The 13,290-nt window shown below is 50.7% G+C and overlaps 1 protein-coding gene and 1 long non-coding RNA gene across 2 annotated transcripts; one reads left to right on the top strand and one right to left on the bottom strand.

Annotated features, from left to right (window-relative positions):
- The first annotated feature begins 1,939 nt into the window (after positions 1 to 1,939).
- Positions 1,940 to 9,191, top strand: LOC308510727. The gene is made up of 3 exons (XR_013995404.1): positions 1,940 to 2,859; positions 3,051 to 3,183; positions 8,008 to 9,191. It is a non-coding gene; the product is annotated as an uncharacterized lncRNA (long non-coding RNA).
- Positions 4,931 to 13,144, bottom strand: ZKSCAN4 (zinc finger with KRAB and SCAN domains 4). The gene is made up of 5 exons (XM_081080365.1): positions 12,334 to 13,144; positions 10,942 to 11,086; positions 9,743 to 9,825; positions 8,462 to 8,585; positions 4,931 to 7,325 (listed from the first exon to the last, which is right to left on the bottom strand). Exons 1-5 carry the CDS (start codon positions 12,733 to 12,735, stop codon positions 6,430 to 6,432), a joined length of 1,650 nt encoding a protein of 549 aa, XP_080936491.1. The 5' UTR covers positions 12,736 to 13,144; the 3' UTR covers positions 4,931 to 6,429.
- Between the last annotated feature and the right edge of the window lie 146 nt (positions 13,145 to 13,290).

Here is a 13,290-nt window from a genome sequence, read left to right as displayed (position 1 = left end):
GGAGAAAGTGATCAGGATTTTGAGCAAATTTTCTTCGTGTTGCTGCTCTTAATGATTACACACTTACCGGATATTTGGATGAAGCTTCAATTTACAAACGGCCTTCAGATGGCTAGGTTGAGTAAAACAAATTTACAGAGCTAGTTTTGAAGTTAGAACACATCACTGAACCTCCAGTAACATACAAGGTACTTTCTTCTGCTGTAAGAAATGAGGTTCTGTTAAAACAAAACATAGTTTGTGTGATATCACCATTCTGGTTGGCATAAAACAAAAAGAATGGAAGGAAGGAAAGAAGAAAAGGGGGGAAGGAGAAGGAACGAAGAGAAATAATATCAATATGTAGGGGTCAGGAGAAATAAATCGTGCTTGATGCCACTAAATGGGATGGGCCTACATGACCAATAGAGATGTCTAAGATATGAAGTGAAAATGTTAAAATAAGTGATGAAAAAAACTAAATATAAAATAGCTTAGTGCCTCTCTTATCTCCCTACCAACCCCATATCTCTAGAGAAATAAGAATTATACATACAAATTCCAAGCTAACGGTGACAGTGGCTACCCAACATGGAATTCGGATTATGTGATTCACTTGTTGAACTGGATCCCCAGGAAATGGGGGGTTATTCCAAGGTGAGACAAGCGCGGGCGGTGGGACGAGACGCGGCATCCTAGAGCGACACGCCGTGGTGGTAGTGGTGGACGGGGGAGACAGGAGACATAAATCGACCGGACATTGCACACGAGACCCGGCGTGCTAGGGACATCGGCGGGGTGGGGAAACGGGAGGCAGCCTTTAACGACCGGGGATTGGGGGCGTGGAGGTGCGCGGGGGGACGAGAGGCGGGGGTGAAACGAGCGGTGGAACCCTCGAGAGGCTGGATTTGACAAAGGACACGCGGAACCCTAAAGTGACTGGACATGGGAAACGAGACGCGGAGTCCTAGAGGGGCCAGACATGGGAAACGAGACAGAGTCCTAGATCAACGGCTGGGAGAGGGGGGTTCGGCAAATGAAACAGTCCTAGAGCGGCCAGCGGTGGGCTAGGTAACGAGACGCGGCGTTCAAGAGAGGTCAGCGGGGGTTGGAGGGCGGGGCCGGGCCGGGGTTGAAACGAGGGGTGAAGTCCTAGAGCGGCCGGAAGGGGGCTAAAATGACAGTCGGAACCCTCGAGCGACCTTGTTTGACAGGAGACACGGAACCCTAAAGCGAACGGACAAGGGGAAGCGAGACGCAGCGTCCTGGGGGGGGCCGGCTGTGGAGATGAGCGAGACATCATCCTAGAAAGGCAGTAAAAAAAAAAAATGAGGCCACGTCCTAGAGCGGCCGGACTTGGGAAATGGGATGCGGAAGTTTAGCTGGCTGGATTTGGCGAACCAGAGGCGGAAGCCTAAAGCAATCGGACATGGGAAGCGGGACGTTCCGTCAAATAGCGACGGGTGGGTGGTGGGGAGCAAACGAGACGTGGTGTGCTAGAGCGGCCGACGGTTGGAATCGATACGAAGGACCCTAGAACGATGATCGGTGGGGAACGGTATGTAGAGTTCTAGAGCGGCTGGACTAGGAAAATGAGATGCGGAACCCTAGTCGGCTGTATTTCACAAAAGAGAGGCGGAACCCTAGTACCGCCGGATACGTCAAACTGTCAGGCAAGAGTTGGGGAGTGGCAGGTAAAATGTGAGGCGGAACTCTCGACAGGTCAGATTTAACAAAAGTAACACGGAACCTTAAAACGGCCGGACATGGCAATCGAGACGCGGAATCCTAGAAGGGCTGGCCGGGGGAGGGAGGAACGAGACAGCATTCTAGAGCGGCTGGACATGTAGGAGAGAGTCCTAGAGCGACCGTCGGTCCCGGAAACGAGATGCGGTATCCTAGAGTGGCGGGGGGGGGCGTGGTCGTAAACGAGAAACGGAACCTTGCAGCGGCCGACTTTGACAAAAGAGACACGGAAATCTAAAGCGACGGACATGGGGGACGAGATGCAGAGTCCTACAGAGGCAGGTCTTGGGGAACGAAATACGGAACCCCAGTCGGCTGATTTTGGCAAAGGAGAGGTGGAACCCAACAGCGGCGGGACATGGGAAACGAGACAGGGAGTCCTAGAGCGCTGTGCAGGGGGGGAAACGACACTCAGAATCCTAGAACGACTGGGGACTGGGAAATCAGTGGCTGAACCCTCGAGCCGTCCGATTTGACAGCATACGCGGAACTCTAAAGGAGCCAAACGTGAATAGAGACTCGGAATCCTAGAGCGGTCGGCGATGGGGGGCAAACGTGACGCGGCGTCCTAGAGCGGCGGGACACGCTGGCCGGGAAACGAGACGCAGCATCCTAGAGTGGCGCGTTGGGGAAGGGGGCGGCGGAGTGAGAAACGAGTGGTGGAACCCTAGACTTTGTCTGGGGCGGGCAAGATGACGAGCGGAACCCTCGAGCGACCAGATTTGACAAAGAACGCGCGGAATCCCAAAGCGGCCGACGATGAGAAACGAGATGCAGAGTCCTAGAGGGGCGGGTGAGAAAGGGCTACGAGGCGCGGCATCCTGGAGCGAAACTGGAGGGAGAAAGTTTCCTACCTGTGCAGGGATCCACAGCAAGGGAAACCCTCCAAGGGCGCTGTTGCCGACTCTGCTACCAGGAGACCCTGGACCGAGGGAGGCTCTTCACTGACGCCAGGAACTTGGCTACCAGTGCTTGAGGCCCTTGTGAGCACGACGGAGCAGACACTGAAGCCGCTGGTGCTGGCGCGTTTCTGTCCTGTCCTGGGGAGCTGCGGGGGGAGTGCAGGAGCGCTGTCCGGGGAGTGGGGTCGAAGCTGTGATTTTGCTGGAGGAGTTGGATGAACCCCACCAGGAGGTAGGGAGGGAGATTTGCGGGGGGAAGTACGTGTGGGTCACCAGGGACCCTTGTACCCTCTGCTTTTTTTACCTCCTTAACTTTGGGAATTAAATAAGACCCTGCTTTCCTCTTTCTCAGAAGTGTTTCCTCAGGCAGTTCATGTCTTCGGAAGTCAAATTTTGTCATTGTTTCCATGTGGTAACCTGCAGGTACAGACGAGAAGTCCTCTCTAAAGAGACAGTGCCTCTGGGAGAATCGCCGTCGCTGAGACTTCACTCCCAGCCTAAGCAGCCCCAGGTCACCCGCGACCCTCTCGGGAGACCCACCGTATTAGAGAGACAGGTAAGGGACAGGGTTTACCTTGTGTTGAGCATACCCCACTTTGTCAAGCAAAAACAAACAGAAAACCTGGAGTTGGGGCACCAGGGGATCAGAAATCGTCAGCAACGCCCAGTGCTTCTGAGGGCCTGGTGTGCTCATCTTTGTCCCCTCCGCCTACACGCAGTCGTCCCCTGCATAGCCGTCCTGGAAGCTCTGGCCTTCTGGCACATGGTACATTAGGAGGACTTCCAGGAATCACTGTGGAGATCAGCGTTAGCAAATGGGCTTCAAGGTCTGACAGTGGCTTTGCCTTTTGCAAGTTGCTTGTATTTGGGTACGTTACTGAATCACTCATGTGCAAAAAGAGGTCGATGATACTGTCTTAGTCAGCTGTAGCTGCCATAGTTGTATTACAGACTGGGCGGCTTAAATAACAGAAATGCATTTCCTTACAGTTCTGGAGGTGGTGTCAGAGTAGGTTTCTGGTGAGAGCTCTCCTGGAGTGGGAGCAGCTGCCTTCTTGCTGTGCTCTCACATGAGTGGTCCTCTGTGCACGTGTACAGAGAGAGCACGCTCTGGTGTCTCCTCCTCTAAGGACACCAGGCCTGTCGGGTTAGGGCCCTCTTAATTACCTCCCTAAAGCTCCTCCCTGAATACAATTAGGGCTCCAACCTAGGAATTTGTCGGGGTTGGAGAATGACACAGTTCAGTCTATAAGGAGTATGGACCTCGGGAGGTTGTGAGCACTGAATGCAAACAATTGATGAAAAGCACTTGGCATGCATTATCGGTAACATATGCTAGCTGGTCTCTTAGGACTTACCAGCCACCTTTGCCGGTTGGGGTTTACATTTGTAGAAAGGTGTGAGAGAGGCTCCGTGGGTGGCAGCCTGGCCAAGAGTCGGTGGAATCAGACGTGGCAGTGGCAGTACTGGACACCAGTGGATGTGGCACTTGGGGCCACATCTGCTGCCTTCTCCTTCTAGCTTCCCCCCAGCACCTGGCTCCATAACATCACAGCCTCTTAGTGTTTTTGTTCACCTCTGACAGTCTGCAGTGGAGTTCTGTTGTTTTCCTTTTCACGTATTTTCATATGTATCAAAGCCACAATGTCTCTTGCCACTCTGCCTCCCGGCTATGTTTATTCACCTAACCTACCAGTCACACAGTCATCACGGATTTCTGTCATTTGGGCATCTTTCCAGTCCCTTTGTTTCTTTCTTTTTCCTCTGGCCATGGACTTTTCATTTTCCAACCTTCCTCCTTTCTTCTTCTTTCAAACTGCTGAGAACCCCTTCTTCCAGGAGGCACATCAGTTTCACGCACCCATGTGTCCACCCTTCTACTCAGTCATTCACTCAACAAGCTTTTTAAGCATCTGCTGTGGCTAAGGAACAGTGTCCAGAGGGCGTGTGCAGATCGCAGAGTCCTCCAATGGGATTGTCATGCAGGTGTAACTGACGCATTCAGGAAAAGCCAGTTCTATAAAGCAACATAGTAAGTGTTTGAGATTTCAAGGACCAAATCCAAATTTCGCTCTTCAATCTTTTTTAGCCAAGCCACGTTAAAATTTGCTTATATCACTGAGTTTGAGTTTCTCTTAAAATTCGTGCCAGTTGAGATGTTTGTGTAGTAAAAAGAAAAAGTTGTCCAAATTCAGCTGCCCAGCGGTAATCGTTGTTGTCAAACTGTTGTGTATTTCCAGGTTTTTTTCCTATGTATAGAGTCCTCTAGCTACTTTTTTAATTCTTTTTTTTTTATTCTGCATATTTTTTAAAATCCAGTTGTTTAAAAAGATAATGACATCAATGACTCAATTTTTAATAAACAAAATCCATAAATATGTAAGAACATCTCATAGTGTTCAGCCATTACTTGGGAAAGGAGACCAGAAACTCTTGCTATGTTCAGATTCCAAGGTGTTAGACTGATGTTGTAACTACCGAGGGATTAATGAGGCCAGAAACCAAGTGAGAAATGTGAGTAGGAGCACAAATGAAAGTGATTTGTCAACAGAAAGTTCCCAGGAAAGTAGTCATTCTGAAACATTTCTGTAGTAGCAATGCCATTTGAAATGTACAAAATAGATACTGTGTATATGAAGCTGACTGAAAGTCTTCAGACCCAATATTGGCATATTGTGAAGAAAAACGAGATTAACTGGGTGCTTAGAGAAAAGTAAATAAATTGAGTTTACCAAGTGGATGAAGTTCTCCTTGTGAATAATTGAGATGGAACCAAACATGTGATTTGACATACAATTACAAGATAAGATCAAGACTGTCAGTTACTGGACACTTTTTAAAGACAGTTTTTATTATTAAACAGTTGACATGCCAATATGTAGAGCTTTGGCTAACAAAGTATTTACTCCATTCCTCTATCAACGTCAGCATTTCCAGGTGATTTACACAGCACTTACTAGTATAAACAGATCCTTGCAAAATTCATAATCCTCATATTCTGACTTGACAAAATGGACTTTTATTTACCTGAATGTGAACAATCTTCCCCATAGAGTAGCAATATTAATATGGAATAACATAATTAATGTTGACTGGAGAATGGAGTTGTATGGATGGAGCTGTCCCAAAATGTCTTAATCACAAAGAGGCTGTTTAAGGCATTCTTACTGTAAGTGAGGAACATACTGGTGAAGAAATATGCATTCCTCCACCCCTACTCTGACAATCCTATGTACTTGGCAGTGAATGCCCTATATTGACCCAGAATCTAGAACCTCAGAGAATTAGACAAACAAAAATGGCCTTAGATAGAAATTCCTAGAAATCTAAACAACAGATTTCCCGAGAAATGAAGGTCAATGCAGTGGTCTGTTTAATAAACATTTGTAGCACCTACATGCAAGGCACAATGGTGGGGTACAGATGTCACTGATCCAACCCACTGGTGAAGGGTTCACATAGGCAAAATGAGGGGTCACAGAGCAGCCCCAAATCAGCCATCTACCCAGGATCTGTCATCAACTGATGGCTGGGGGTGGTGAGTCAGTCTGGAAGCCCTCGAAGTCCAGTAGGTGAGAGCAAACCACTTGAGGTCCTACCTCTTCCAGACAACGCTTCCTTTCCAACAAGTTTTTTTCTAGTCACCTAGAATGTAGAAGATAATTCATCTCGGCCACGCGCTATATTTTCCCTCACACATACACCTCACGGTGTACAGGGGCAATACATCCCCAGCACAGTTTCTGTAGTCAGGAAGGGTTCCAGGGTGGCTTCACTTCAACTTTGTCACGTAATACGTAGGTCACCGAGACTGAATTGTTTTCCCAACGTGGCTCCTCTGATGTTGAACAAGGTATGAAGTCCGGGTGAAGCCTTTTCCACATGCATCACACGGATACGGCTTCTCTCCAGTGTGGATTTTGTGATGTTCAATAAGGCTTCTACTCCTAGTGAAACTCCTCTCACACTCATTACATCGATAAGACACGGGAGCCTCAATGTTCCCCTCGTGACTTTCCAGCGTCCCCTGACTCTCCCAGCTCTCCCCGTGTTCAGGATCCTGAACGCTTTTATCACTATGGATCTTCCGATGTCTCAGGAGATGTGAATTCCGCCTAAAGGCTTTGCCACATATGTCGCACTGGTATGGCTTCTCCCCAGTGTGGATTTTGTGATGTTCCAGGAGGCTGCAGCTCTGGCTAAAGGTCTTTCCACACTCATCACACTCGTAGGGCTTCTCCCCAGTGTGAGTTCTCTGGTGCTTGATGAGGTTTGAGCTGTGACTGAAAACCTTGCCACATTCGTCGCACTCATAGGGTTTCTCCCCAGTGTGGACTCTCTGGTGAATGATGAGAGCAGAGCTCCCAATGAAGGACTTGCCACAGTCCTCACACTCGTAGGGCTTCTCCCCAGTGTGGATTCTCCTGTGCTTAGTCAGGCCTGAACTCTGAGCAAAACTCTTCCCACATTCATGGCAGATGTGCCGCCTCCTCCCCGTGGCGCTTTTCTGCTTTCTGTGTAACCTGCCCTCCTGCTCACCAGCTTCTGCACAAGCAGGGATCTGGGCAATGGCTTCACCCAGGTGGCCCGGGGTCAGAGCAATGGTTTCACCAAGGTGGCGCGGGGTCTGCCCAAGCTCCTCTTCTGGATGTTTCTCATCTAGAGGCAATTCCCTGATCTTATTCTGCATTTCACCACCTGAAATACCAAATGACCAGCAACTATCAATTATGCCCTGCCATGGAAAAAAGCTCTCAGATGAGTCCCAGGGAGGGAGAATTACAGAGGTCTGTATAAGCCATGGATGAGGATTTCAGTACAGGAATCAGCATGGAAATGAAGAGGAAGGGGTGCTCAGAGGAAGAAGGGTCCAGGCTGAGGATGGAGGGAAGGGGTGTTGATGCGCTGGGGACACATGCAGAGGCTCCAAGTTATAAGGACAGGTAGGCAGGGCCATGCACCTAGTGCTGGGTGATAAAATGGCTGGGCAGAAGGTGGTAGGAGGCAAGGTGAGGGAAAGGGCTTCTGAAGTGTTCTGTAAGAAACAGACAGTGGGAACTCAGAGATTAGTCACTGAGCAATGAAAAGCATGCCGTGTTTCCCTGAAAATAAGACCTAGCCGGATAATCAGCTCGAATGTGTCTTTTGGAGCAAAAATTTACATAAGGCCTGATCTTATTTTACTATAAGACTGGATCTATATAATATAATATTTAATAATTAATTAATATAATACCGAGTCATATTTTATGATAAAACCTGGTGTTATATAAGACCGGGTCTTATGTTAATTTTTCTGCCAAACGACGCATTAGAACTCACTGTCCAATTAGGTCTTATTTTCAGGGAAACAGGGTACTCATCTCTGCCTTTATCCCAGGCAGAGACACGGTCCCCTAATGGAACTGGCTTCTGCGCTGAGAGAGCTGAGTCGGAGTCCCACGGTGCCACTAACGAGCTGTGTGAACTCAGAAGCCAGGCCATCTGGGTGCCTGTAGACGTTCATCTCCAAGGTCAGGCTCCGTCATCAATCTCTAAGACACTTCCAGATCTCCCACTCTGGGGTCCCCCGGCCCATGACCTGAAGAGCCCCCGCATTCTCCTCGCTCAGGACCAGCAACGTTGACCTAGCATCTGCGATGAGCCAGGCCTGTTGTATCTGCACCCTCCCATTTAACATGACTAGAGCACTGACAGGGCAGGGAGGAAAACCTGTCAGAGAGCTGGTCCGCAACAGGCTTCTGAAGGCAAATCGTGGCTTCAAACAGCCCAGTTGCTTCTCATACAAAGGAAGCCAGGAAACCTTACAAGCAATCAGTGCCCATCGCTCTTACCCAGGGAGGTCAGAGGGCCACCGTCCTCCTGCCTTTCATCTCTGTACGACTTCACCCGAGATGAATCTAGCTCTGTCCATCCAGGGGACACAGTGAGAGCCACATCTTCCATTTTCAGCAGCCCCTGCAACAACAGGGAATCCCACCTAGTTCCCCTCGTCCAAGATCACTCCCAAAGCTGACACATGCAAAGAATAAACATCCCCTGAAAGGGGCCCTGTGAAAAAGAGCCTGTGTGGCACCCTTTGACCCACTTAATCTGATCTCTAATCACACGAGCCATTTAAGGAAAGAACTATTACACACATTGGGGTAAGTACTTCTCTTAATACCTAAACAGTCCAGAAAGTGAAACGGTTTAGAAAATAAACGCCAATACAGTGAACAAAACGAAACGAAATCCAAACCTTTCAGAAGATTAGTGGTGTGCTGGGACAAAGTGGGGTGGGGGTTCATTTACATTACTCATTTTTTTAAATACAACTAAATCGAGGTCTGAGGGGGGAAAAGGCAGGGAAGAAAATGGACACTACAGAGCCTCAAACACTCTCTTTAAGGGCCTGAAGAACTGGGTAGCAAATTAAAACCCAGTGTAAGTAAAGATTGTTCAGGCTGTATTCTAAGTTTAGATAAAAGAACATGCCCTATCTGTCCCTTCAAGTTTAAGTACCTTGAAGGCAGAGGCCGTGGGTTTTTAATCGCTCACTAACAGTACACTTTTCAGAAACTTTAAAAAACAAAACCAAACAAAACCACCATCACAAGAAAGTCTTCAGTTTGATTTGCTATAGCGTCCTTCTGGAAGAAGAAAATCCCTTTGAAGAAGGAGCTAACCAGAGAGACAGAATAGGGAAGATCTGGGGAACACAGATAGCCCCCCAAGCTCCTAACAAAACAGGAAAAGGTTCTGGGAAGAGAGCAGCCCTCGGTCACGGAGTGGTTTCTCCTGGTTATTTATGAGGCACCCTATCACAGGTCATCGTGAGAAAGTGACTGTCATGCTGTTGCTTACTTAACAATCGACTATAATACAAAGCACTGAGAAGCTCTTAACCATCTGCATAAGTCAATTTTACTTTTTGGAGGAAAAAAGACACAGCAGGACAAAGCTTTCCGCCAGGCACCAAAAAGAAGCCAGGAGATGGTCAACAGCCACGGCACAGATGCGGACATGAAAATCCCATCTAGGACTTGGGTTTGGGTCTAGGGTGGGGAGGGCGGGACCCCATGGCGGCACACAGGAGCAGAGGGCACGGAAGAGGGAGAGGGGCTACAGCTCACCTGGGACTCTGGGATGAGCCCGGAGGCCACCACTGCGTGCGCTGCATAGCGCGCACCCACAGCAAGCCCAGGCACCTGCAGAGCTGGGAAGGAGAGAGGCCCTGGGTGAGATCCACACCCTCGCATGCAGCCTCCCTGCCTGTGGGACCCGAGTTCAAATGCTGGGATTGCACCTTCCTGCCAGGAAGTGCCTACGGAGTGCTCCTTTCCAGAATTCCTGACCCCACCAGCTCCGTCCTAGGGCCCCAACGTGTGGTGTGCTCTGTAGATGGATGAAAACTACAGAAAAAGGCAGGCTGCTCGGTAGGGATGGTGTAATGAAACCAACGTGAGAACAAAAAAGAGCCTTCCGTTTGAAGATGCTTTAGTCTTGTACTTCGCCAGGATAAGGGATAAGAGGATTTCTCTTGCTGTTGTTACGGTGTCTTTCGTAGCTCTTGAGGTGCTTTTGGCTTTACTTTTAAAAACCTCAAGGAGCCAGACAGAGCTGGGCCCAGAAAGCAGGAAACTGGTGTCTGCTCATATAGAACTTGCTCATGTTCAAGAAGCGAAGGGCAAGTTTTACATTTTAGAAATAAGGACTGCGTGGTGTGACTGGCGTGTCCCAGTGTCGCGTGTACTGGGAACCCGCCCACGTGTTCACAGCACATGGCGAACACCGGGAACACGCAGCAGTTTCCTACTGAGTGATTTTCATCCTGTTCTCGTTGCGGACCTAGGGTTTATGCTCTTCTGCCTGCAGCTGTCCTATAATCTCGGGACTATTCCGGCTGGCTTTACCGATTCTGCCTTATCTTCTTCACAGCACTCACCAGTGCCTAAAATTGTATTATGAATGTACGTGCTATCTTCCTTACCGGACTGTAAGCTCCACTGCAGCAAGAAATCTGTCTTACGCCGCCTCTGCCCCTGGTGCCTACCGTACGGCTACCACATAGAGGTCTCCACAAAGATATGTTAAATGAGTGGAGACCACTGTGTTGTTAAAAAATCAGTTCTTTCCAAACCCACATCTTAACGAAGCCTAATTTACTATATGCAGATTTGGTGAGGAAGGCTCTCCACCACTGTTGGAAATTTCCCTTTTCGTCTCAAAGTCCAGTCGATCTGTGCTGGGCACGTGGAGCCCCCAGCAACAGATCTGCCTTGTCGCAAACCTGAAGCGAAACTGGACGAGGTCGGCGCAAGATAATCCTCACCTCTGTCTGGTGGGGACTGGGATCCCACACATTCGTGCTTGAGCAGAGCCTTCATCGGCTGGAACCGGGCACTTCGTGACGTCTGAGCCGGTGTCAACACTGCCATCTTGCAACAGAGCAGCTGCCCCTGGTCACCACCTGGCACCTGGAAGTCATTCATTTATTCACTCATGAAACACTTCTATCATGCTTCGCACGTGCTAGCACCTTCGCTTTTCCAGGCACTACTTCCATGAGGTTTACCATTATTGATCCACTCAACAACCCTCTGAGCTGGGTATTATTACTGTTAGTTTTGTAATGGGGAAACTGAGGTACAGAGTTTCCGTAGCTTGCCCAAGGTCACCCAGCTAACAAGTGGCAATGCCATGATGGGAGATCGGACGCAGTGGCTCCAGAGCCCGTGCTCTTAACCATGACTCTCTGATCCCTCGTTATAACATTTGTACTTCTGTGAAAACTCTGGGGCCTCAGAGAACACTCCCATCTCTTCTTATGTGAAAAGCGAGGACAGTAATTTCTACCTTACAGGTTTCTGGGGACCAGTCAACGAGGTCACGGTATGTGAAAGCACCTAACAGGCCCCTGCGTGTGGTATGTCCGCGTTAATGCAGCCTTCCCTCCAGACATTTATAGTCAAATTGCTTTCTCACGTGCAGCCCCGACATTCTCTCTAAAGAATGAAGAGCCTGAGATAAGTGACTTGAAATGACTTCTCCGTTACGGGGCACGGGTTCAGTAGGTCCCCGTCAAGAACCCTGGCCTCTTGGTCACTGGTTACAAGGATCTGGTCACACTTTTCTGGAAGGAATGTTCACAAGGACACAACACAATGCAAAGAGGAAACCTCCTCCTCCTGAAACAGGCAAGAAGATGCAGGACAAAGTCAACCCATTTTCCACCAGAAGTTCTGAATCTGTGTTCCCTGGACTCCCTCCCACAGGAAAAAAACCGATCTTTATTTTTACTAGTGAAGCAACAGAGCCACGTGGCATAAGCACACCCAGGATCTGTCACAAGAGAAACTGCAGATGTACCTCACATCACATCACATGCAGACAAATATTGTCCCCGTCACGCATGCTTAGAACCTTGAAATGACCGTTCCTGGACCTGTCCCTAGATCTGCCTAGTGTTTAGTGCACTCATTTGAAAATGCAGATACAACGTTCCCACGAATTTGTGGAACGCTTGGCTAACTGCAGTCCCGCCCAGCTGTGTTCTTCGGGGTTCCTCTCTATGTTCCTCTGCACATTCGGAAATATCACTGTGAGAGGGGCCCCGGGCTTCACGTCGCTGCCAGGGAGGTTCACGGCGCACATACTGCCACCTCGGGGTCTGAAAGGAAGGCCCACACTCGTTCCGAGTTCAGGGGAAACAGCGCGGCTCTACCTGCGGCCTGGGCGCGGGCAGCTGCCCGTCCATGTTCTCCAGCGCGGCCACCGCCGCGTCCCCGCTCTCCGGATGCTGCGCGCGCACGCGGGCCTGCAGCTCCCCGGGCAGGATGCTCAGGAACTGCTCCAGCACCAGCAGCTCCAGCATCTGCTCCTTGCTGTGCGTCTCGGGCCGCAGCCACAGGCGGCAGAGCTGGCGCAGCCGGCCCAGCGCCTCGCGGGGCCCCGCGGCCTCGGGGTAGCGGAAGCCGCGGAAGCGCTGGCGGCAGCGCTCGGGGCCCGGAGCGGGGCTACGGCTGCAGCTGGCCTCCTCGTCCTCCACCTTGACGACAAGAAGCCCCGACTGGCCGTCCGAGGACGGGGCGCCCAGGGCCTCGCTGGGTCTGGACGCCGTCGCCATGCTGGCCAGGGTGCAATGGGCCCGGAACAACCCTGGGCGCAGCCGCGCACGGTCCCCCCGCAGTCGCGCGCGCCACTCCCTCCTTGGGGTCCCACCCGAAGCTCCCCGACGAGGGGGACGACGACGCCCCCAGAGGCCACCGGCCGCGCTGGAGGCCGGAGGGCCGCCGCCGCCTCCCGGGCTGTCTAGGACGCGCCTCTCGGTGGTTGTCCCCGCGTTAACCCGTCAGCGGCCGAGGCCCCACGCCGCTCCCGGGAAGCAGTGGGGCCGGAGAGGACAGGCTGTGTCCTCAGTGAGTCTCCGCGCGGTCCGCTGCGGTCCGCAACGCGCTGGTTTAGACGGGACTAATGAGCTGGCGTGGGATCCACCAATTCGGAACAAAGTGGCGCCGAAGCACCTTCCTGTCTCTGGAAACGTCACGGAGCCGGGACTGTGGGTGCGAATTGCTGTTCCCACGGGGATCAGGTTGCGGAACAAATTCTAAGCACAGGCGCAGTTACTTCGCTTTTCCCGCTGGGGACAAAAGCCTCCAGCAGCCTCCGCCCTCCTCACGGC

The sequence above is a fragment of the Rhinolophus hipposideros genome, assembly GCF_964194185.1.
Source record: "Rhinolophus hipposideros genome assembly, chromosome: 19".
Taxonomy (NCBI): domain Eukaryota; kingdom Metazoa; phylum Chordata; class Mammalia; order Chiroptera; family Rhinolophidae; genus Rhinolophus; species Rhinolophus hipposideros.
Note: the sequence above shows the minus strand (reverse complement) of the source record. Positions and strands in the feature narration are given on the sequence as shown.

What these genes read in the sequence shown, in the direction of transcription:
- ZKSCAN4 (XM_081080365.1), bottom strand. Translation starts at nt 12,735, where the DNA reads ATGGCGACGGCGTCCAGACCCAGCGAGGCCCTGGGCGCCCCGTCCTCG. An exon ending in GGCTCATCCCAGAGTCCCAG is followed by an intron (nt 8,586 to 9,742) that starts GTGAGCTGTAGC and finishes CTGTTGTTGCAG; the next exon opens with GGGCTGCTGAAAATGGAAGA. An exon ending in TGGCCCTCTGACCTCCCTGG is followed by an intron (nt 7,326 to 8,461) that starts GTAAGAGCGATG and finishes TTGGTATTTCAG; the next exon opens with GTGGTGAAATGCAGAATAAG.